This window comes from Aquarana catesbeiana, linkage group LG04 (assembly GCF_042186555.1).
Source record: "Aquarana catesbeiana isolate 2022-GZ linkage group LG04, ASM4218655v1, whole genome shotgun sequence".
NCBI lineage: Eukaryota > Metazoa > Chordata > Amphibia > Anura > Ranidae > Aquarana > Aquarana catesbeiana.
The window spans coordinates 191389938-191416167 of record NC_133327.1 but is presented as its reverse complement, the minus strand read 5'-3'; the positions used below and the strand labels follow the sequence as shown (position 1 = coordinate 191416167).

The 26230-nt window shown below is 41.9% G+C and overlaps 1 protein-coding gene across 28 annotated transcripts in view; it reads left to right on the top strand.

The window, feature by feature from the left end:
* Positions 1 to 26230, top strand: part of MBNL1 (muscleblind like splicing regulator 1) — a 289440-nt gene that overhangs the window by 235867 nt on the left and 27343 nt on the right. For 14 of the 28 annotated variants that reach the window (XM_073626033.1, XM_073626017.1, XM_073626023.1 and 11 more), the window contains 4 exons: positions 5112 to 5198; positions 9341 to 9538; positions 13624 to 13908; positions 21681 to 21926. In XM_073626033.1, the coding sequence (XP_073482134.1) occupies positions 5112 to 5198; positions 9341 to 9538; positions 13624 to 13908; positions 21681 to 21926 (816 nt within the window). The remainder of the gene's footprint in view (positions 1 to 5111; positions 5199 to 9340; positions 9539 to 13623; positions 13909 to 21680; positions 21927 to 26230) is intronic. The other 14 variants (XM_073626034.1, XM_073626035.1, XM_073626038.1 and 11 more) reach the window with 3 other exon arrangements.

Below are 26230 nucleotides of genomic sequence, written 5' to 3'. Positions count from 1 at the left end.
ATGATAGCACCTGCACTTGTCTTCAGGTAGCTATACTGTAGGTGCAACTATGTGGGGTACACAGTACAGTAACTGGAAATACTTCAAGAGCCTACACAAGCACCTGGCTGCAGGTAGCTATGCTGTAGGTGCAACTGTGCGGGGTACACAGTACAGTAACTGGAAATACTTCAAAGAGCCTACACAAGCACCTGGCTGCAGGTAGCTATACTGTAGGTGAAACCATGCGGGGTACACAGTACAGTAACTGGAAATACTTCAAGAGCCTACACAAGCACCTGGCTGCAGGTAGCTATACTGTAGGTGCAACTGTGCGGGGTACACAGTACAGTAACTGGAAATACTTCAAGAGCCTACTCAAACACCTGGCTGCAGGTAGCTATACTGTAGGTGCAACTGTGCGGGGTACACAGTACAGTAACTGGAAACACTTCAAGAGCCTACACAAGCACCTGGCGCAGGTAGCTATACTGTAGGTGCAACTGTGCGGGGTACACAGTACAGTAACTGGAAATACTTCAAAGAGCCTACAAAAGCACCTGGCTACAGGTAGCTATACTGTAGGTGCAACTGTGCAGGGTACACAGTACAGTAACTGGAAATACTTCAAGAGCCTACACAAGCACCTGGCGCAGGTAGCTATACTGTAGGTGCAACTGTGCGGGGTACACAGTACAGTAACTGGAAATACTTCAAAGAGCCTACAAAAACACCTGGCTACAGGTAGCTATACTGTAGGTGCAACTGTGCAGGGTACACAGTACAGTAACTGGAAATACTTCAAAGAGCCTACACAAGCACCTGGCTGCAGGTAGCTATACTGTAGGTGCAGCTGTGCGGGGTACACAGTACAGTAACTGAAAATACTTCAAGAGCCTACACAAGCACCTGGCTGCAGGTAGCTATACTGTAGGTGCAACTGTGCAGGGTACACAGTACAGTAACTGGAAATACTTCAAAGAGCCTACACAAGCACCTGGCTGCAGGTAGCTATACTGTAGGTGCAACTGTGCGGGGTACACAGTACAGTAACTGAAAATACTTCAAGAGCCTACACAAGCACCTGGCTGCAGGTAGCTATACTGTAGGTGCAACTGTGCAGGATACACAGTACAGTAACTGGAAATACTTCAAAGAGCCTACACAAGCACCTGGCTGCAAGTAGCTATACTGTAGGTGCAACTGTGCGTGTTACACAGTACAGTAACTGGAAATATTTCAAGAGCCTTCTCAAGCACCTGGCTGCAGGTATCTATACTGTAGGTGCAACTGTGCAGGGTACACAGTACAGTAACAGGAAATACTGTAAAAACATCTGCCTGCCTGTTAGTATATTAGGAAGAGAAGAACAGGATCTAGCTAAACTGAATACAATATATATATATATATATATATATATATATATATATATAACACCTGGGATGCATATATATATATACACAATACACTTTAAGTGCAGCTAACTGACTCGACCTGCCTAATCTATCTAACTTAAATCAAATGACACTATCTCTCTCTCAAGCCGGAACACACTACACAGGGCAGACGTGCTAAACCCCCTGAGCCATAATTGGCCAAAGCCTCCTTGGCTTTGGCCAATTATGGCTCTCTGTACACACAGCGCTGTGATTGGCCAAGCATGCGGGTCATAGTGCATGCTTGGCCAATCATTAGCCAGCAATGCACTGCCGCAGTGAATTATGGACCGTGACGCGCCACTCGAATTTGGCGCAAACTGCCCATATCATTCGTAATTCAGCGAACGACCGAACATACGATGTTCGAGACGAACATGGGTTCGACTCGAACACGAAGCTCATCCCTACTTGTAATTCTCAATGAAATGTTTGGGTGCTGGTGAGCGCTCTCATAGTTCATTGATTCTTCCTGTTCTTCAGTAACTGTCTGGTGGGTACAGGCAGATCACTGTACTGAGAGTCTGCAGGAACCTGACATTGCACCTGCGATCTGTTGATTGCGGTTGCAATGCTCTGCGGGTTCTTAAGAAAAAAAAAAATGCAAATTTTTTTACTTCCTACAGGCTTTAACCAAGCACTGGTTAAAGCCTGTAGGAAGTTTCCTTATCCTCTGACTGTCCCATATGGCTGCATGACTCCTGACCCTCTATTTGGACAGTGCTAATTGGCCCTGTGCTAATCATATGCACCCTCCCCCCCAGAAAAAAGCTCTCTAGCAAAACACACAAAACTGATCATGTGCAGAGTGCCTCCAAAGCTCAGTACTATCAGGAGATGGATTGGGGACACTGGAAGAGAAGGGAAGAATCAGAGAAGATTAAACAGCTTTTTTACACAATGCGTAGGATTAACCACTTCCACAATGAGTATAACAAGCATGCTTTACTAAATAAACAGACTGATTTTACTGTTGTGGGTTTAGTAACACTTTAAATGTGAATTCAAACTAATACAAAATATAAGAAACCTCATTTATAAATAGATCATAAAATACTTTGAGAGAAATGTATTAAAACTCGAGCTGCTGAAATATGGAGTTGCTATGATTGCCACAGCTACTCCAGAAAAGAAGAATATAAAGTAATAAAGGCTTATACTTAGAGTTGCCACCTCACCCCTTTAAACCCGAACACATATGAATTACACAGGTTCTGAAGGCTAATTTAATGCAGATAAGGCACCAAGTAAGTTTAATTACCACCTTAGTCAGCCACAGAACCTGTGTAATTAATATGTGTTCGGGTTTAAAGGGATGAGGTGGCAACCCTACTTATACTGGGTGGAGTTTATAGTCTATAAACAAACATTTTTTTTTTGTTTTGAATACAGATCCCCTGTCAGGTTTTTTTTTTTTGCTGTCCATGTCACCTTCTCTATTTGTCCTGGTGGCCAATAGGTGATAAAAAATCAAATTTTATATTTGTCACCAGAGAAAGAAGTACGGATCAATCTACTGCGTCTTTGGGGTACAATTTGAGAGGAAAGTTTGTTTTTGGCTGGATGGGCAAAAAAAAAAGACTGTGGGATTGATTTATTAAAACTGGAGAGTGCAAAATTTGGCACAGCGGGGGTGCATGCGTGGCACAAAGCTGGATGGTCGCTAGAAGGCAGAGTTCCGAGTACAGAGGGGACTTCCGCACCTTCCCCAGGGCCATCGAGCCTTTATTCTGTTTCCTCAGACACCCGCACCCCTGGGGGAATACCCGGTGCATGCCGACATCCAGGTCCTGTAGCCGGAAACCAGCGCAAAGGTCCTTAACGTACTATCTTTTCCGGGTCCGGGAGCAGACCAGGATGCCTCAAGATGGCACCTAGTCGTCGGATGTACAGGCCTTAAAACACAGCCCTGCGGCCTCTCCAGCTCACTCATCAGGTGGCAGCAAATACCCGGTCCAGTTTACAAAAGCGGACTTAGATCACAGCCTGGCATCTATGTATACTAAACTGGCAGAGAAGATCCAGTCGGAACTCTATATGTCTACCAGCACTTTGCCGTAGGAGTTAGCATCCTTGAGGGGCAGAACAGATCTCCTTGAGACCAAACATGATGAGCTGCAGTTAGCTTATACTGACCTCCGCAGTCACTCTCATATACCGTCTCTCAACTCCAAGCTCACCTGGAGCATCTGGACAACAGAAATAGACGCAATATCCTGAGAGTGAGGGGGGTTCCTGAATCGGTCACTGACTTACTCCCAGCAGTTCAGAGACTGTTCAAGTTCTTGCTTCCAGAGTCCCCTGCAGCTTCCTTTGCTTGTGACCGAATTCACAGGGCTCTACGCCCCAAGCCACCAGATGAGAAGCCACCAAGGGATATAGTATTGTGCCTTAAAGATTACCTTATTAAAGAGGAGATACTCGGAGCCTTCTTACTTATATTATAATTATAATATATAATTATAATACATATTGTTGGACGGGATCAAGATTCAAATATACCCTGACCTATCCCCTGACACGCTTGATAAACGCTGCAAGATGAAAGAGATCACCTTGGTACTACTAGCTGCAAGGATTCGCTACAGGTGGGGAATCCCCTTCAAACTACATGTCCCCCACAATAGCACTACCTACAACGTCACCACTAAACCTGCTGAAAACTGATATGATCACTCTTTACCCTGTTTAGTTTCTGGACCCATCTGTTTGGATAGATACTTTGCCCGTTGGCATGTCACCATTATCTCACTATATAATGGGGATGGGAAGTCACTTTCTCCCCCCCCCATTTTATTTTCTTTGTGTTCCCTGCAGCCCGTGAATCCACAAGGTGCCCGCTTGATTGACCCCCTACTCTTACTACAAGATAGCATAGAGCCTAGGCTGCTATCCTACCGTTTTGGAGAGCTGGTTTAGGTCCCTTTTTCTACAGAGATGGATCTCCTGAAAGGTCCCCTGTAGCCTTTCAATTTGAGTACTGTAGTTTTTTCTATATGATTGAAAATAGGTTTGGACATTACTGTCCTCATACAGTGATGTGTTTTTTTGTTGGAGAGGATTCTCTCCCCCCGACTCCATTTGACGTTGGACTCATGTTTTTCTCTGTTCTCTTGTTTTTATTTTTCAGTTTTGTCCCGATTTATGTCTCTAAGGGTATTACACAAAATTCTATCTATAATTATAGATTGCTGCTCATAATTATTGTTGTCACGCTTATGCTAAGATACATGTTTGATCCTGACTGTGGTTACAGACGTCGGACCACTCCCCGACATCTTATCCCACCTGGGTGCTTGTTAGTTTTCCCTCAGATATGCAATGGGTATCAAGGTAATTTCACATAATATTAGAGGCTTTAATTCCCCACATAAGAGAAAGAAAGCCTTTAGAGCATACAAATACCTGGGGACAGATATCTTACTACTTCAGGAGACACACTTTTCAGAATCCAATTACCCTATTTATTTTGACAGATCATTTAGGCAGAGTTACTTCACCACCTTCAGGTCTAGATCTCGGGGAGTAGCGATATTTATTAAGAATACTGTCTTATTAGATGTTCAACATGTATATAGGGACCCGTTGAGCAGATTTATAATTCTCCAAGGCTCCTTACAGGGTAAGGCAGTTACTATAGCCAATGTGTATGCTCCTAATAATTCTCAAGCAACCTTTTTTAAATCTTTTTTCCAGATCCTAGATAAATATCTCTCCCCTCACCTTATAGTTGGCGGGGACTTCAATCTGATGGCACACTCCTTTCTGGACAGAAGCCGAGTTGTGAGTACTGCAAATGCCTTTCCTATGTAGCGCTTCCCCCACAGGAGCCGCTTAAGTATGTTTGTTGCGTACTCTGCCTCTCAACCCCAATAACAGTCCCTGCCCCTCTTGGCACACCTGGTAATAGTGTAAGTGCAATGACCATAATAAACACACACGTTATGATAAAACACAGAAATCGTCTTTACTGCAATATTTCTGTGGTAACAGACAGTAACAGTGTATATATATATATATATATATATATATATATATATATATATATTGTATATATATGTATGTGTATATATATATATATATATATATATATATATATAAATTCAAGTAATCAACTGGAGAGCAATAACTGAGATTAAGAGCAATATAGCTCAATACTACATTCAGCCTGCTTTCAGAGGATTCCAAACCTGAGAATAACCCCAAAAGCAGAGGCACACTTAAATGGCAAATAAATCACAATATGACATTTTATATCGGATTGGTTACCTCTACTCAAATGTGGCCATTTGAGTCCAGACAGGAGGAGAGCAGAATACTGATCCTCTTTATGTCAGACTTCTCTCTTCTGTCTCCTGAGACCACAAGCCCAGCTTGGATCAGGCCCCAAGTAAACTGTCCCACACAACCACTGCATATACAGAGCCCTGAGTATGTGAGTTCGGGCCCAATGGCACTAGTAACTTCAGTCCCTTTGAAGAAGGATGAGTCTCTGTATCTTCAGCTAGCCACTCTCATTGGTGCACTTAAACTCCTTAATAACAGGGCCAAAGAACACAACTGGCCCAGATTATCAAGTAAAAAATGCAGGATCTTCCTCAGCAAGGTGAAAGGACAATGGTGTCTGTATACAGTGTCTCTGTACTTGAATGGCCTTGAATGGTCCTGCGGCACTACAGGTGTCAGCAAGGTGACTAATGGCAATGATGTCTGTATACAGTGTCCATACAACTCTATCTGTGTGCAGTGTCCTTGTTTTCTGCAAGCCCTCTCACCCAATCCTGCAGTCAAGGCCCAAATGAACATCCTGGAACAGGCAGGCTCTTCTAGTGACCTGACTGGTCACCTCACACTAGAACGCTTCACACCATCAGTGCAGGTGCATTTGAATATGCACTTGGGATCCCGCTCTTTCAGGCTGGATGTCCCGACTGGCTGTGGATGCCTGAAATCATGCAGTGGACTGGCCTGGGAGGCAGCACCTCTCCCCTAGGTCTAATCTCTTCCTCTGCCTCATGTCCTCTGAGAAATCTCCTCAGATCAGCAAAATGGAGTCTCTAGTTCCTTTTTCTCCAGCGCTGGCTGCTGGCTCTTGTAGTTCCATACAGGTTAATCTGAATGTGAAACTTGCGGAAGGAAACAGGTTAATGTACACATGAAACAACTATTTTCATTTTTGCAAGAACCTGGCAGGGGAACCTCCCTCCAATTAACATAGGAAGGGAGGTCTGCCTACATGCCACTCTTTATAGGGATGACTCTACCAGTTGTGCCAAGGGGGGAGTCAGGGTTGCCCTTCACCAAAGCAGAGATGAACAGGTCAGGCATTTCAAGAGTCCCTCGAGGGGAGAGGATAACTTCTGAGCTCTCACCTAACACACCACAGGTCGGTCTCGTGAAATGGGGAATGACTCTTCATTTCCTCTGTTCCAGTGGCTCTGGCACAGTAGGCTCACTGTCCTCTTCTTCCTGTTTGACTGCTTCTGCCTCCTGCAGATCAGTCTCTTTTGCTTCTACTGTGGATCCTTCTTCATCCACTATGGGGGAGGGAGACACTTCTGGCCCTCCTGCAGACACTAAGGGTAAGAGATCACATCTGGGGACAAAAAAGACTAGCAACTGCTTCACCAGATCTGTGTTGGTCCCTACAATCAACAAACTTCCTGTAGGCCCTGGCAGCCAAGGACACACAATCGCCAGTGTCTCAAAATTCTGAGGCTTTCCAACCCTCAATGGATCACACGACAACTTGATCCGCAGATATTCATCACAAGGATGATCCTCCATTTGAATACACTGGATTTCTATATTCTCCAACTTTGCAGGGGTATGTATGACAAATTCTCTTATAAAAGTCTCTGGTCAGCAAAGTAACCTAGGCACCTCAATCAAGAATGACTCTTCTATAAATTCCTTCCACCAAAATAGGTACTACAGGCAGAAGGTGGGCCTTCTGCCTGTAGTACCTATTTTGGTGGAAGGAATTTATACAAGAGCAGAAGGTTTGGTGGAATTATAACAGAAAAAGGGAAGCCTGGTCAGAGTATGGATTTGTGGTTGTATAGACTCACGACTCAAGAGTAGCTAGTAATGTTACACACACATAGTTTTGATAGCCTTATGTTAAGTTGTTACACTATTCGCATGTGAAACATGACTGAGACAATCTAAAATGACATGATCTGAATGTCCCCAACTGGGCCACTGGCCATATACCAGAACAAAAAGTGTTATTATAGAGCTGATTGCACTGTTTTGTTATTCGCTATGTACAAGTTGTTGTATGTGTATTTCCTGTTATTCCTATTCTACAATAAAATCAATTGTTGGTATTGAAAAAAAATCTGGCACAGCTCTGCACAGAACTAGTTGAAATTAGAAGCTGATTGGCTACCATGCACAGCTGCACCAGATATTGCACTCTCCACTTGTAGTAAGTAAACCCCTGTTTGACTAATGGCCAATGTTGTGAGGACATAAGCCACTGCTGGCACGAATGTTAAGTAAAAAGAGGCAAGCATAAAATGGGGTGGTCTACCAATTAGTCTTTCATGTTTAAAATTGATAAAAAATAATAAAGTTCAATATTATACTATTCTGCTTTGGGAGAACTAGCAGTCTCAACAGAAAAATCCGTGAGCAAGCATTTTACAACGGAACAACCAAAAGGTCACCATACTTTCTTCAGCTTTGTTTACTCCCAATGTGTCATTATGGTAACTATGCATAAAACATCACAACATCCCTAACAAGGATTTCAGTTGTCGGTAAAGATTTTAGGATAACATAAAACACTTGTTCTATCAGACATTCTGGCTCATTCTATTCCAGCTCTTTTGTAACTATATGTAATTTCACATTGCTCTTTGTCTTATGAAATGAAAGGCATAATGACTTACGCAAATTTGCTTTATTTAATTTATTTTATTATGTTCTCTGCTGTTACTTAGTTTGATGCTGTAAAGAGAGTATAACTTGGTTTCCCGACTTTCAGCTTTTGAGATCACACACACCCACCCCTAAATGATCGGAAGTGGCACACTCCCTTCAAGTTTTAGTTCACAAAACATTGTATAGACCACCCTTCAGAGACATTAAACAGCTGAACAGCTACTGCTGGGCAATGGGCATGCTTAGTAGAGAGCTACGAATGCTTTGCAAATAGAGCATCAAGGCTGTAGCTTGTATTAAATGTCTTTTACTTGAAGAAGTTTATACAAGTAATGAGTACGTGATATGTAAGGATAAGGAGTTGGATTCAAGCAACCAGTACCATCTGGATACTTTTTTTAAATTTTTTTCTATGGCAAATTCAGCAGGGAATAATGATTTAGGGGGACCATGGGATCCTTTGGTAATTTTTTCCACCAACACTCTCTGGTAAGGGAATGTTGGAAAAAAAAAAAAAAGTTTCAATACACTGCGCCAGCTCATCTCTACCTAACCAGCTCAAAATAATAGAATTAAAATCAAATTTTTACAGCTTCCCAGTTGAGATTTCAACACTCCATGCCAATTTTTGTACTTTAATTTAAACAATTATTTTAAAATATTGGTTGATTTACCGGAATTAATCTCCTCAGAGTTTCAACTAAATTATTACAACTGATTTAGCCATATATCAGAAATTCAGTTTGGATGGGCTAACCTTTAAACACCACGGAATATGGATATTAGTGCCACTGAAATTGGAAAACTACCCATTAAAGGGATAAATTAGGCTTGTTTGCAAAATATTAAAGAAGTACGTACAACAAATGCTTATGTAATTTGTAAAAAATGTGTATGTAATTGCATTTAAGGAATGTATGCCCTCTATAAAACTGACCTGTTATACCCTCATACATGCAATTATATAAAAAAATAATTCCACTTTAAGCAATTTATTGATTGTGTAGAGTCATATAATTTATTGTTTTTTTCAGCCAATGTTTTCAGTCGCACCAAGCCTAGCCACAAATGCAACAGCCTTTAACCCATACCTGGGTCCTGTCTCACCGGGTCTTTTACCTGCTGAAATTCTTCCTTCTGCACCAATGCTTGTCGCTGGGAGCCCCGGAGTAGCTATGCCATCAGCCGCAGCAGCCGCTGCACAGAAGCTAATGAGAACAGACAGACTAGAGGTATGGCCTTTGTATAATATTATTTAACATGTATTCATTACACATAAAAACATATGCAAGCCTCGTTCTCTGCTTTTTTGGTTAGCTGAAGGAAAGGAATAACCCCCCAAAAATAATACACATTGTCAGTTTCATAAGAAAAGTCACTGCTTAACTAGATTGTCACAAAAACCCCAGACAAGTAAAAAAGCTTGTTCATTAATTGTTAATCTTGGCTTTAATAACTTCCAGTTTGCTATTTAGAGATTGAATAAAGGGATTACTCCTGGTTAACAAAATTACAGGAAACTACACGTAATGTTGATTTCTGATGCATTTTAATTGATTTTGGTTATTGTTCTCTATTTCTTACTGTGAAAAAGCGTTATGACTTTAGTTAACCATTGTAAAATCTGCACAAATACTTTGAATATGCAGATTTTTTATAAGAAGTACACTGATGTGTATTTTTAGTGCCACAATAATAGTTTAACACAGCAAAAGTGGATATGTTTCATATAGCCTATGTTGCCCATATGTTGCTCATAGCAACACATCTGGAACATGAAAGGATTGGATTGGGATGCTATGGTGCTATGGGCAACACATTGTTCCTTCTCTGACAGTACTGCCATTAATGTCATAGGCTGACTAAAGGCATAACTGCAATACACACCACCAGTGAATTCTATGCCCTCCTTCCATTTATCATTAAAGCCATTGTTTAAATGAACAGGTGATGTATCATGTGGAAGAACACAAGAATCTCACATCCAATGCACTAAATTATGGCTGATTTGTCAAATCAGTAATAACCATACTTGTGCCTGTACATTGGATAATAATCCTAAAATACCTAATTAATTCTCATTCTTGTTATACTGCTCATCAAACATCCCACATGATGCATATAAGCTGATGTTATGTGTTTTCAAATGACTGCATTTTTACTTTGGAGAAAACATACTTTATATTATAAATGCATGGTTTATTACTGAACCTTGGCTTATTTTACTTCAATGGCTTGATGTACCAAATACCTTTGGGGGAATTGAGAATACATTTTGCAGAGAACACATTTAAGTCAAGACTCATAAAAGAGAATTGACATACTTTAACTTTTGTTATAGCTAAACAGAGGGAGAAGGGCAAATACAATAACAAAAAATATGACCGGTAATAATGGACACAGATGTTAGCTATCTGACAATTGCTCTGGTTTTGCCTAAGCATTGCTCCAAAGTCTGTTATGACATCAAGCTAATAATTTTCCTATGACTATCAACTCTTTATGAAATAATATAAGTCAAGAACAATGATGTGCACTCAGAAATTAGCTGTAGTTCAGCCAGAACGGTAACCATATACAGGCTGATCTTTGCCAGTTTTATACCCAATTCAGGCATTACAACGCAATTGAATGAGTGCTGGGCTATTTAGGATCCATGGGAGACGCACATTATTGCAACAAGATTGTTGGAAAATCTACTTGAATCCGGAGATGATCATTCCTTTTTCTTCATAGGAAACTTAATTAGTATTTCACCACTAACAATTGTTAGCAATGTTGTACAGAGGACAGCTGTAGATGGAACCGCATTGAAGAATAAGCGGATGTCTCACTGCCAGTCATTCTTAGCAGGGTATCTCCATCTATGACCAGTCTATTATAAACTGGTTAAAAGTTGCTATTTCTGATGGACTTCCTTACCTTTTACAAAAAAGAAAATGTTAAAAAAAAAAGAAACTCATGGACCATATTGTCCTGAGAACAACTCATTGCCAACAACAAATTAAAAGTTTGCTTCAGCCATTTCCACATCCAGTGGCTAATGACACACATGAAGGTTGATTTTTTTTCCCTTTAATTACTGTACATCATTGTTCTTCACACATGTTAAATCTAATGATGACATAAATGTCTTAAATGAACCTAAAAAGTATTTGTGTAAAGTATGCAAGAAACATTAATTCTGCTGTCTTCTGGTGTCTCCAGAGAGAGTTCACTAAGTTAATTGTGCATATGTTTTTGATGTTAATGCCATGGAGTAGTTTTCTATGCCCTTGCCTTTTAAGCTTGTCGGTGTTGAGAGGACTCATTAAATCTTCCTGCCTTCATCCACTCTTTATCAGGAAGCAGCCTGCTCTCACCTCTTTCATGTACATTTTTCTTTTTCCAAATCTCATATTATTATAACGCTTTTCCTTGTAATGCTAAGTTATTTTTCCTTCCTTATAACCATATACCACCAGTGGATCATTTGCCTTACCATAATCTCTTTCTAATGCAGCATTATCCATCAACCTTTTTTCTCTTGCTGTCATTTTCTCTTTCCTGACTGGCTTGTGGAACATATGTGAGAAGTTCAGTATTTTTACAGGGCTTCGTCACTTTTTTTCCCTTTGTCACATTCCTTCCTTTTCTTTAATTCTAATTTAACAAAGTGAGGAAAGTCTTAATAAAAGAAATGTTGTCACTAATCATAATACATATCAAAGAACATAAATAAATGCTATTGGCTAGTTATACCACTCACCATATTTGGCTATTTGGCTTCTGCATGTGGTGTGTTAAGTATACCCACCTGCTGCAAGCCCTTACAAGGTATGCATTTATTTTGCATTAAAAAGAATGAGACCCACCTGCTATAGCTACTAGGGTGGGACTCCACAACGTGGAAACACATCAAAGAACCCTGATTCGGATATCTCTTCACTAGATTCGCCAAGAGACGAAAAACCCATTTAGCTGGTGATATGTCGCACCACTGTTTATCTATAGATAAAATATCAGTATAGTGTATACTGATTCTCTGTGTAATAATGTCTAGTAGACACGGTTTCCTCCTTGAGGCAGTGAACATTGATAATTTAGTCTTAGATTTGTACAATAAGATAAGATTAAAACATCCCATAAACAAATAATATTAGAGGACATGAGTGTACATTCAGGCACTTAAATGAGGTGATATGGGTTTTGTTCAAATACAACAATAATGAGTTTGCTAAAATAAAGCCTGCCATACATGGCTCAAAATTTGGCCAGTTCAGCAGGGGCTGGCTGAACTTCGATCCATGTTACATAGTTACATAGTAGGTGAGGTTGAAAAAAGGCACAAGTCCATCAAGTCCAACCTATGTATGACTTGTGTACAACCAGGGTGCTTAATCTATGAATAAACTTGTGTACAACCAGCCTTTTGCATTTTTCTGGAACAATTAGTGCCACTGGCTATAGCTGAGTAAACTAATCATTGTGCTCTGCCTGCAGAAAAGGTTCACTACGCTCTTTGCCGGCAGAACACAATAGAGCTGTGGGAGGGATTCCCCCATCAACACTGATTGTGTTAATGGGAGAACTAAGCAATTTTCTTTCCTTCCACCCATGGTGGAAGGAAAGAAAATGGCATATTCTATGGCCTGCCTAAGTGTCTTCTCCAGACTGCCCTCCTAATGGAATGCTTCAGAATATATACTAGGAAAGGCACACGAAAAACTTGGACCTTCCCTAGAATCTATTCTGTAGATTCTATATTGTATATTCCATAGAAGTTATATTGTTAGTGTTGAATATTCACATTAGATTACTTAGAACCACAAGAACAATGGTAGAATCTTTCTTTTATCATAAAGTTGGTGACTCCAAATGCAGCGTGATCACATTTAGCATATAGGATTCAGGTTGTCATTTAGAGTGTGGCCTTATCAATACATTGTCATCACATTGTTAGGTGACTCATGGATCTTACATATTTGTAGTCTTTGTAGTATTAAACACAAAATATGTAGTTAATTTGTAGTAAGATGGGTCCCCTATTAGCAACTCCTTTATGTTCCTATTAAATTAATAATTTAAAGGAAAGATATACAATATGTGTAAACCAAACAAAATAAATATTTCTAGAAAGGTAGCATACATTTTGCCAGCTCCATCTGCCTTCTTCCATGCTTTGTTTGTACTGCATTTCTATTTACTTTGCACTTTTCCTTTGCCATGATTTGCCTCTGCATTTTCGGCCACAGGCTGGGTAATAAGCACTCTTTGACTATGTTGATGGTGAAGGGACTGGCTGGGATGGAAACTGAAGTCCTCTTTTTATTCACAGGCCAGCTACAATCAGGCAGCTGCAGTGAGAGCTTCCCCACGTTGCCCAACCGATGACCTCAACCCCGATGTGGAGGGAGCACCCTCTTTATGGTTGAGAGGTAGTTCAGTCTCCATGCCAGCTCAATCCTGGGCCTCTCCTGAGCAGAGACTGCCTGTTATGCCAAATTATGTGTGGTGGTTTTGTGATGCGGACTCCTGCCCTCTGGGAACTGATCTGAGACCAGCAAACTCATTTCACTTAGGACATCAAACTGGACTTGACCCCCGGTCCCAGAAGAGAAAGGCGAGTGTTTTTCCACCATGCCCAATACTCCATACTGTGTCTAACATTCTGCATTTTGGACAATCTTTTCATGTATAGCAGTTACTATAGTCTCCTTTAGCACTTATTTCTATTCTGTCCTCTATTTTGTATCTTTTATGACCCCATCCTTTCAATTCCTGTTCTAAACAATGTCATTAATCCTTCGTTTGCTTCCATAAATAGCAAAATGTTATTTCTAAGTAGAATTCTAGAAAGTTTCTCCTTTGCTAATAACTTTCTCCATTTTCTTTCTCTAACTTTTCCATGTCACATTCCATTTTCTTTGTAGCACAAAATGTATTTTATTGAAGCATGTTTATAGATTTGTTTTTTGTTATACACAATTGGACATTGGACAGCGAGTTATGGAGTCCAACATTCCTTGGCTGTTTGGAAATAGGCTTGCAGCAGCTTAGACTGAAAGACTAATGGGATTTTTTTTCAAGGGGGTACCCATGGGGTAATGCACACCAGAGCTCTTTTCTCTTTATTACCCTAAGTCAAATATAGGCTTTATTCAAATTTGATTCCAGTTCAACCAATTGTTTTGCAAGCACTTTAGCAAACCTTAGTTTAAATTCCTGCCTTTTTCTGGGTTGGAAATTCTAAACTCCAATTTTCCACACCAAAGTTGGAAGTTACACTTTGAAGAGCAACTCTAATTAAAAGGACAGATATTATTTTAAAATGAAGTCCTGAAATGAAATCACTACATAAAGCCAAGATATCAACACTAATATTGATCATGACGAATGATGCAATGGATTCAGAAAGTACCCCTCCATTATCAGTCTTTTTTTTTGTTCAGCGCTGTGATAGCACTGGCTATGTATATCTGAAGTGCCATTTATAAACAACACTCCAAAATGAATGTCCACTTCCCCACCATTTTTTTTTACAATATGGCAGTAGAGAAGTGGTTAAGTTGATATAAATGTTGCTAATTTTTATTTTATTTCTTAATCTAGCTTGATATGTGTGGGATAATGGTCTTTCCTTGCTGGTTTTCTTCCCCTTAGAAAAGCAGCTACTAGATTTGGTCTTGGCTAAAAATAGTCATATAAAACAATCTTTCAGTCTGACAACATGGTGTGTTCTCAGTTACAGCGATGTTGCCAGGAGATCTTCTGCTTATGTGTCTGCTGGCTTAAGACTTTAAATATAGTTTGTGGCCTTAGTATTATATACATTCATATTAAACACCAGTAGAGTGATTTCCGCAAACTCAGTCATATTGTGATTCTGCAGAAGGAGTTCTTGTCATCAAACTTGCCTCAGGAAAATCTTTGTTTACTTTTCTGTATGATATGAATAGTTACACTATATCATGGCACCAGTATGAATAGACAATCGTGCCATTAAATTAACACAGGAAGACAGTATAAGCTGGAGCTCTTTGACAGTCCACATTCCTCTGCAGCTCTTAAATTATGTTATGAATATTTGCATTTGCAAATCTAGCTCAACCTGTTCAACCTGGACTTTCTTATTCTATTCTAACATGCAATTTATATTTTTTAAAAGTTATCATTAAAAAAAAAGTTATTCTGTGTCCTATTAAAGTGTTAGAATGTGTGACCCTGTGAACCACTTTATGAAGCTATTTGGGCTTGTTTAATAAAGCAGACAAAAAATATTTTTCTATAAAAAAAATTTATATTTATTTAAAAAAAGTGTCTTTAAAAAAAAAACACTTAAATAGAAGCATTCCTAATGTTAAAAAAATAAATAAAAATAAAGCAGGCAGCTTTATTTCCCATATTTATATATATTATTCATGTATGTCCAGGGCTTTTTTTTCTCAAACAATAGGTGCTGGAACTCAACCACGACCCCCCCAAACCCCAGATAACACTGACATACACGACTGTTCAAAGATCATAGACCTATTTGTATTACTTCCTCTAATATTTCTATCCAATTTTACAATTGCGATAGTTGTCCACACTTTACTGCCTTTTTGGTCAGGAGGCATTAAAGTGGACCCCCTTTCACCCCTTTAGCCTAAACCAACACCATCAATGACATGAATATAGGAAACTACACAATTTAATACATTGAGGTTGATTTACTAAAACTGGAGAGTGCAAAATCTGGCGCAGCTGTGCATGGTAGCCAATCAGCTTCTAACTTAAAGTGGTTGTAAAGTCAGAAGGTTTTTCATCTTAATGCATCCTATGCATTAAGATAAAAAACCTTCTATGTGCAGCAGATCCCTCCCCCAATACTTACCTGAGCCCCTCTATCCAGCGATGTCCACAATTGCTTCGTCAGTCCAGGACTCTCCCTCTTGATAGGCTGAGACACAGCGGCAGCGCTATTGGCTCCCGCTGCTGTCACTCAAACTGAGTTAGCCAATCAGGAGAAAGAGAGGGCGGGGCCGGGCTGCGGCTCTGTGTTTGAATAGATACACAGAGCTGCGGCTTGGCTCGGGTGCCCCCATAGCAAGGTGCTTGCTGTAGGGGCACTCAACGGGGGGCAGGGGCCAGGGGCTACAGCCAGGGACCCGAGAAGAGGAGGATCCAGGCTGCCTTGTGCAAAACCACTGCACAGAGGAGGTAAGTATAACATGTTTGTTATTTTAATAGAAAGAAAAAAAAATGAGACTTTACAATCACTTTAAAGTTTGTTTTGTTTTTTTTTTAACCAAGTTAGGACCGGAAGGATTTGCCTCCTTAATGATCAGGCCATTTTTTGTGATACAGCACTGCGTCGCTTTAACTGACAATTACGCGGTCGTGCGACACTGTACCCAAACAAAATTGACGTCCTTTTTTCCCCACAAATAGAGCTTTCTTTTGGTGGTATTTTTATTTTTTGTGCTATAAACAAAAAAAAGCGACATTTAAAAAAAAAACAAAAACTATATTTTTTACTTTTTCCTATAATAAATTTCCCCCCAATTTAAAATAACAAAAAACAAAATTCTTCATCGGTTTAGGCCAATATGTATGCTTCTACATATTTTTGGTAAAAAAAAATCGCAATAAGCATATATATTGATTTTGCATTTTTTGGTTTGCGCAAAAGTTATAGCATCCACAAAATAGGGAATAGATTTATTGCATTTAAAAAAAAAAAAAAATTTACTAGTAATAGCCGCAATCTGCAATTTTTAGCGGTACTGCGACATTGTGGTGGACAGATCAGACACTTTTGACACATTTTTGGGACCACTGACATTTATACAGCGATCAGTGCTATAAAAATGCACTAATTACTGTGTAAATGTCACTGGCAGGGAAGGGGTTAACACTAGGGGGCAATTAAGGGTTAAGTGTTCCCTAGGGAGGTGTTTCTAACTGTGGGGGCAGTGTAGTGACTGGGGGGAGGAGACAGGTCGCTGTTCCTAATCACTGGGAACAGACGATCTGTCTATCCTCCCCTGTCAGAATGGGGACCTGTCGGTTTACATTGACAGATCCCCGTTCTGTCTCTCTCAGGAGCGATCGCGGGTGCACTAGGGGACAGGGTCATATAGTGCAAACGGACCTCCGGCGGCACGCGCGTGCCCTCTAGTGGACTTAAAGCGGCCTACGTACAATGACGGCAATTCACCCAGGAGAGCCAACCTGCCGCAGTACATCTGCTGCTATTAATCTATCCAATGAGGACCTGAGACAGCGGCTGGAGCTTCTGGGCTTGTCCTCAGCACTGAAACGATCAGGTTCAGGTAAGAAAAAGGAGGCCTCTGGGGGACAGCTGCAGCACAGAAGATTATTTTACCTTAATGCATTAAGGTGAAAAACCTGGGGACTTTGCAACTCTTTTAACCTCCCAGGCGGTATTCCCGAGTCTGGCTCGGGGTGAATTTTCAGTACCAAAAGCGATAACCCCGAGCCAGACTCGGGATCGCATCGCAGGATCCAAGCAAAGTTACTTCCCTTGTCCCCAGGATCCTGCAATGTCTCCCTTCTGTGTGCGGCGGCTGTGTCTCCACTCGATTAATCACAGTGCCGGGCTCCGTTCCCTGCGAGTGTTGTGACGGAGCCCGGTGACGGAGCCCGGTGCCAAATTCAAAAAGTTAAAAACACACAATATATACAGTACACTGTAATCTTACAGATTACATAACTGTATCAAATGATTTCACATCGTTTTTGTCCCTAGTGGTTTGTCCTGTGCCCTGTATGCAGTTTTATATTATATATACTGTTCTTTCTGCCTGGAAACTGGAGATTGTCCATAGCAACCAAAAAATGTCCCTTTATGTCAAAAGTGGTTTTAGACCAGCTAGAAAACAGCGATAATAAATTAGAATCACTTGACGAATTGAGTGATAGTGATTTTTGGGGAAATCCGTCATCAAACACTGAAAGAAAACGACAGTGACAATTCTGCAACTGAGCAAATTTCAGTGTTTTTGATTTGATTACATTATCGAATACATTTTATTATTATTATATTATTTATAGTTATTTATTATATTATAACTTATGATTTCGTGTTTCAAATTTTATCATACCCGGGATGTCTACTAGACTCTTGTTTGGACAGATTTAAGTGTGTTATTCCAAAGAATTACAGGCCTACAATATAAAACGCCAAATTTTCTACGCAAAACATTGTACCGCTTTCAGCATCAAATGCCTGACATAATCATACTGACAGGGAGGTTAATCTTCTTCAATTCAGATTTGACAAAAAGCCTGGAAGCTGATTGGTTTCTATGCACAGCTGCACCAGATTTTGCATTCTCCAGTTTTAGTAAATCATCTCCATTGCTACTTGCCTCTTTTATTTGCACTTGACTGCATCTCATTGCTCTGTATCACACCTGCTGTGAAAAGAGTGCCACTGTTTTAAAAATTAGATGTCATCAGCTCATTAGCAGTGGGCTTCTTCCTCCATTTCTGTGCTGGCCCATTGATGATATCAGTACCAGATCTCTGGGAAAAAGATAATTTGCCACTGCATGCACTTAAGCTTTATTTGGGTTGGGGTGGGGTTCCACTTTAATCTACCTATGAGTTTGGATCTGAGCAGAACCCAGAGTTACTTATGCAAACATACCCATGCCTGACCTCTATAGCTGCTTTTATTCGAATGTTCTCAAATATCCCCGATGTTCGTTTACATCAGAAGGCTGACATGAGTCTGTTGCAATAGATACTAGATAAGGAGAAGAACGCTTGGATTTCACTGTCGCTGTTGTGAAATTTAAAACAGTATTAAACCCCAAAGCAAACATTTATTATGTTACATTTATATAATATAATTATATTATATTTCTTTCCTTTTTCACCTGGTGATCCAGCCAGTAAGTCTGTTGTTTTTCAAATGAACAAGCTGTTCTGCAGATGAGGGTTGAGATTAGGCATTTACCATAGACAGGGGTGCTTTCAATGATCAGCTTTTATTTACTCATTTAAAACCTTTATTACAAGCTGGAGCTTGGTTCCCATTTGTTAGTGTGTTTTTAATCTGCTAATCCATTTAACACTCCCCAGCCCCCCAACTGACAATGCTAATGTCCAAAGGTGCCCCTGTTCTTCATCCAGAGTGAGGGCATTCTAATACAGGAGATGTGTAACTGGCCAGATCAAAAGGCAACAACAGAAGGGAAAGCCTAAAAAAAGATAATGCAGCTACTAAATTACATTGCAAAATATTCTATTTTTGGTTTTCGGTTCAATACCACTTTAAAGGTGCATTTCTCCACAATACCTTTAGTTACAGAGGTGAAGGCAGGCTTGTTTTAAAGTGCTTTTACTACTGGTTCAGAATATTTCAATACTTTAGTCTGTACAGTCTGGATACAGGCAATGGTAATTCCTAACTCCAACCAAAACTTGTTTTGAAGAATGTTTGCAACTTTTGCTTTTTATCAATATCTATGAAGCTACTGAGAAGATGTCTCCTGACTTCTCTTCCACGTGATACCAGAATAAGAAATTAGAAATTAAATGGGAAAGAATCATTTCCCATTTAACTAGGAAAACATATATTTGTTTAAAATGTGTTTACAAATCCAACTGTATTGTGTCTGTCCTTCTGTCCCCATTGGAGTGATGTCCTATCACTCTTGTCTTGTAAAAGTCTGAAAGAGGGCCATTTCCCACTGACAAAAAGTTTTCACCCGAGGTTTCAATTTAAAAAAAGCAAACATATTGCCTGAATTTTCTCTGTGAACATTGTTCCTTTAGTTAATCAAAGCTAAGATAAAAATATAAAAACATAAAATAATACATTTAATAATGATAGGTTTTAATCTAAGCATTGGCTACAGGGCAGACCTGTTCATTTGAGGAAGCTCCAAATAATCTTTTCTATATATAATTGCACTGTAGCCCATTCCCCATTTTAAACTACTATATGGTAATCCATAATTATATGTAATATAATATTGATGATTACACTTATACCACACTATACACTATATAGGGTATGTATACCTTCTGGCCTGATTGCTTCTGCTTTATACTGTAATTTCATTCACACAGTTTAGAGTTTTAGCTGATACATTAAATATAAAACAGATCCAAGTGATGTTTATCATTTTTAAACATGCAAGATTGCATGTGAAAATACATTTCCACAATAAGGGAACAATTAGATAATGTACCAGTTGATTCTTATTTATAGTTTTATAAAGTTGAATACCTGCAATACAGTAGAGAATGATTGTTTTTAGAAGTGTTAGGGTTCCCTCTAGTGGTTAGTCTGAAATATTCAGCTTTACTAGCCACAGTAGCTCCATTTTACCAAAACACTCTGATTACTATATTTTAATATACTGTATACAAAAGTAAAGATTGTCAGAGACACTATGGGTTAAACATGCATGTTAGGTAGTTCAGCTTTGTAATATATACAAAACATTGTTGTTTTATTGCCACACTCCTTTAAAATGTTCACTGCAGTTACAAGTTTGTTATCCGGATTTTAAGATGAACACCTGAGAGTCTATGGCTTATTCAATATTATAAATGCCAGTTCACACCACAAAAACGTCCTCCAGATCCATTGCGGATGTGTTTCTGTATGTGCGTTTTTAACACTTTTTTTATGTGTTATTTCAGTACAGTTCTGCGCAGGAAAGAAGCAGCATATTGTACTTTTTTTTCCCCTGGAATTAAAAAGCACTGAAATGCACAATGCTGGTGTAAACTATGCCATTGGAATACATATAACCTACTTTCCATGCTTTTTTAGACCCCTTACACACTGGGGCGGTATTGCGCTAAAAATACCGCCTGCAAACCGCCCCTAAACAGCCTCCGCTGTTTGTTCAGTGTGAAAGCCCAAGGGCTTTCACACTGAAGTGGTGCGCAGGCAGGACGGTGAAAAAAGTCCTGCAAACCGCTTTTTTGGAGCGGTGAAGGAGCGGTGTATTGACCGCTCCTTCACCGCTCCTGCCCATTGAAATCAATGGGACAGCGCGGCTATACCGCGGCAATACCGCGGCTATAGCCACGCTGTACGAAGGATTTTAACCCTTTTTCGGCCGCCAGCGGGGGTTAAAACTGCACCTCTAGCGGCCGAATACCGCTGCAAGAACGACGGTACTGCAGCGCTAAAAATAGCGCTGTTGTACCGCCAACGCCCCCAACGCCCCAGTGTGAAAGGGGCCTTAATGTAGAAAAAAAAAGCACTGTACAACATCTTGATCCAATTACAGTGCCTAGAATTCAGATTGTTTGCCTGCACTTGACATTGCTATTTACACTGATTTATTCAATATGCCTTGTAAAATAATTTTAAAAAAAATGCCACCAATTAATAAATAGTGTTTGCCTTTGTGTCCACAGGTATGTCGGGAGTACCAGCGTGGGAACTGCAATAGAGGAGAAAATGAATGTCGGTTTGCCCACCCATCTGAGAGCGCAATGATTGATACCAATGATAATACAGTCACTGTGTGCATGGATTACATTAAAGGAAGATGTTCACGGGAAAAGTGCAAATACTTCCATCCGCCTGCACACTTGCAAGCCAAGATCAAGGCTGCTCAGTACCAGGTCAATCAAGCTGCAGTTGCTCAGGCAGCAGCCATGGTGAGTCTCTTAATACTGGAGAGATTGAAGCAATTAAGTGACATCCTTGCTACTTCACCAAAGTAATGTGCTTCTTCCCTGCTGGATAATTGGAGGCTTATTGGGGATAAAGCGGCTAATGCATATTGCATAGATATCTTACAATGGGCCTGTTATTTACTACTTCTCTAAGCCTCTAAGCAAACCAAATCCATTCTTGACCTGTGAATGGGTTAAACTGATATCTGTTATGCTTGGGAATACTTGAATTCTCAGAGGGTCAGTAACTTACAAATTGTTTTATATAAAATATTATTCATTTTCTTTACAATTATGGGTGTCAAGGTTCCTGAGGGTGCCTAAAAGGACATATGGGATTATGACAGTGCAAGGAGCAGTCATGAGGTTTAGATTGCAGCAGCCAATCATAATACAGTTTACTGAGGAAGATCAATGCTGCTTGCTCTGCTTGAGGATCCAGTGAATTCTGCAGTCTGTAGCCTGTCAGGTTCCAGCTTTTAGGAGCTCATCCCAGCACCACACTGAATAGCAAGCAAACAAGGAGAAGCCCCACACCGATGACCTCGCTTCATACATGTTTATTTCACTTGACTGGCTGAATGACAGTCCCTAAGACCACGCTCCTATGATTGGCCTAATTGTAGAGGTAAGCCCATCGGGGTGAAAAATAAGGGGCACAGCCATAGGCGGAAATTGTCATTCAGCCAACCAAGTGCAATACAGACTATTCATTTTTGAAAGACAAACATGTTTTTTTTCAGATTTGGATAGATTGGCAATGGCTTAGAGCCACAGTCAGAATTTGCTGTTGTTGGACCTATTCGGGAGATTTGCTCTCTCTGATTGTCATGCTCACTAATGTGACCAGGAATCAGGCCCGGATTTACTCCCTTTGCCGCCCCAAGGCCGGGCCCTTCAATGCCGCCCCCCCCCCCCACACACACACACACACACACACACACACCACCAGAAAGAGCCCCCAGACATGATACGGTCAAAGACTGCAGACATGATACAAGAGATGGTCAGAGACTGCAATCATAGTACAGGAGATGGTCAGAGATTGCAGACATGATACAGGAGATGGTCAGAGACTGCAGTTCCTATGGACATTAGTAGATAATGGCCGATAGGCCCTCTCACCTGACCCAGCGATACAGCAACGGTTCCCTCTGATCAGGAGTCAGCTCACTCTGAATTGCCCGTGGCGAGTCTGTTGGGTAGCACCCAGATCTGTATTCCTGCAATGACTCCATTCCTTTCTCCGCCAGGGATGGCGCCAGGCTGTGTGGCTTTCCCTCTGGTGGCGCAGGGCAGCGGGGTTCTCTCTCTGATGGTGTTCCCTCAGCACTGCCCTCTCCCTCTGGAGTCCTGGGTGTACTTTCCTGGGTGTAGACCCCCCCAGGACAAACCACCCCCCTCCATTAGTACAGACCCCCCCCCAGGACAAACCCCCATCCATTAGTACAGACCCCCACCAGGACAAACCCCCCTCCCTTCATTAGTACAGATCCCCCCAGGACAAACCCCCCTCCCTTAGTACAGACCCCCCCTAGGACAAACCCCCCTCCCTTCATTAGTACAGACCCCCCCAGGACAAACCCCCCTCCCTTCATTAGTACAGACCCCCCCAGGACAAACCCCCCTCCCTTCATTAGTACAGACCCCCTCAGGACAAACCCCCCTCCCTTCATTAGTACAGATCCCCCCAGGACAAACCCCCCTCCCTTTATTAGTACAGACCCCCCCAGGACAAACCCCCCTCCCTTCATTAGTACAGATGCCCCCCAGGACAAACCCCCCTCCCTTAGTACAGACCCCCCTAGGACAAACCCCCCTCCCTTCATTAGTACAGACCCCCCCAGGACAAACCCCCCTCCCTTTATTAGTACAGACCCCCCCAGGACAAACCCCCCTCCCTTCATTAGTACAGACCCCCCCAGGACAAACCCCCCTCCCTTCATTAGTACAGACCCCCCAGGACAAACCCCCCTCCCTTCATTAGTACAGACCCCCCAGGACAAACGCCCCTCCATTAGTACAAACCCCCCAGGACAACCCCCCTCCATTAGTACATACCCCCCAGGACAACTCCCCCTCCATTAGTACATACCCCCCAGGACAACCCCCCAGGACAACCCCCCTCCATTAGTACAACCCCCCCAGGTCAACCCCCCCTCCATTAGTACAAACCCCCCCAGGACAACCCCCTCTCCATTAGTACAAACCCCCCAGGTCAACCCCCACCCCCTCCATTAGCACAGACCCCCCCAGGACAAACCCCCCTCCCTTCATTAGTACAGACCCCCCCCCAGGACAAACCCCCCTCCCTTCATTAGTACAGACCCCCCAGGACAAACGCCCCTCCATTAGTACAAACCCCCCAGGACAACCCCCCTCCATTAGTACATACCCCCCAGGACAACCCCCCTCCATTAGTACAAACCTCCCCCAGGTCAACCCCCCTCCATTAGTACAAACCCCCCTCAGGACAACCCCCTCTCCATTAGTACAAACCCCCCCAGGTCAACCCCCACCCCCTCCATTAGCACAGACCCCCCCAGGACAAACCACCCCTCCCTTCATTAGTACAGACCCCCCCAGGACAAACCCCCCCTCCATTAGTACAGACCCCCAGGACAACCCCCCCTTCATTAGTACAACCCCCCCCAGACAAACCCCCCCTTCACTAGTACAGAGCCCCAGGACAACCCCCCCCTTCACTAGTACAGAGCCCCAGGACAACCCCCCCTCCCAGGACAACTCCCCCTCCATAAGTGAACAGATGGAGACAGGCTTGGGCGGGAGTGAGAGACACAAGAGAACACGCGCCCCCCCGCCCCCCGCACAGAGACCAGCCGCTCCGATCTCCGGCGGCTGCTCTCCTTCTCTGACAGGAGGAGGGAGGGGGGACAGGCTGAAGCCTCGAAAAAAACAGCAGCGGCGGCGGTGGGAGCGGAGGGAGCCGCGTCTGGACACAGAGAGTAGGAGGAGGGAGAGGAGCACTCTAGCGCTTCAGCGCCCCCACCTCTCTGGTGCCCGGGTGCGCTGCATGCTGCTAGGTTAGTGTGGGGGGCGGCCGAGAAGTCATTGCAGGAGCGGCGCCGGGCCGCCCCTGTACCACTGCCGCCCCGAGGCCTGGCCTCGGTGGCCTTGTGGGAAATCCGGCCCTGCCAGGAATGAAAGTGCAAGTACATTTAACACTTGAGATGTCACCAGAACAGGAATAGAAGGGAAATCTTTCAATAGGGACACATGTCTCTGTGACAAAAGAGGGGATTTCCCTCACATCGGGAAGATATATCATCACATTCTGCTGAGTCTACAAGCTAGGAAGTGAAGGGAAATCTACCTAATGAGACACAGAAGGCAAACAAAAACTGACAGCAGTTTTAGCCCTCTCTTAAGCCTCGTACACACGATCAGATTGTTGGCCAACAAACCGTCAGACTTTTGTCCGAAGGGCGTGTGCCAGGAACTTGTCTTGCATACAAACGGTACACAATTGTCGGCCAGCAAATACGAACGTAGTGACGTACTATGTGGAATTTCAGCTCTTGGGTGCCACCCTTTGGGCACCTTCTGCTAATGTCGTGTTTGGTGAGCATTGATTCCGAGCATGCGTGTTTGTACTTTGGACTTTTGTGTGACGGACTTGGGTACACACGATAGGAAAATTTGACAGCCAACTGTTGCCCGCCGAAAATTTACTAGCCTGCCATCCAACATTTGTTGGAGGAAAGTTGGACAACAATTGTCTGATGGAGCGTACTAACGGTCAGATTTTAGGTAAACAGTCTGTCGTTACACAATTCCCTGCCGAAAATCCGATTGTGTGTGCGAGGCTTAACTCTACACAAAATGAAAAGAAAAACTGTTGCTGTAGATCAGGGATATGCAATTAGCGGACCTCCAGCTGTTGCAGAACTACAAGTCCCATGAGGCATAGCAAGACAGCCACAAGCATGACACCCAGAGGCAGAGGCATGATGGGACTTGTAGTTTTGCAACAGCTGGAGGTCCGCTAATTGCATATCCCAGCTGTAGATGATTAAAACGTGTTAGCTGGAGTTCAGCTTTAATTTGTAGGTCACTTACATAATGTCCATCTAAATCTAATAGCTCATCTAACAATACCCTCTACAGACAGTGCTGCTATTCAAGGGTGTTTTTGTTCAAATATCTTCAGTTCTGATAAACTTTTACCAAATTTTATTGTAAGCTTTTTTACATAAACTGATCAAAAAATGAACATATGATGAAAAGCGTATAAGCAGAAGTTACCTTCACTAGCAATTGAGAGA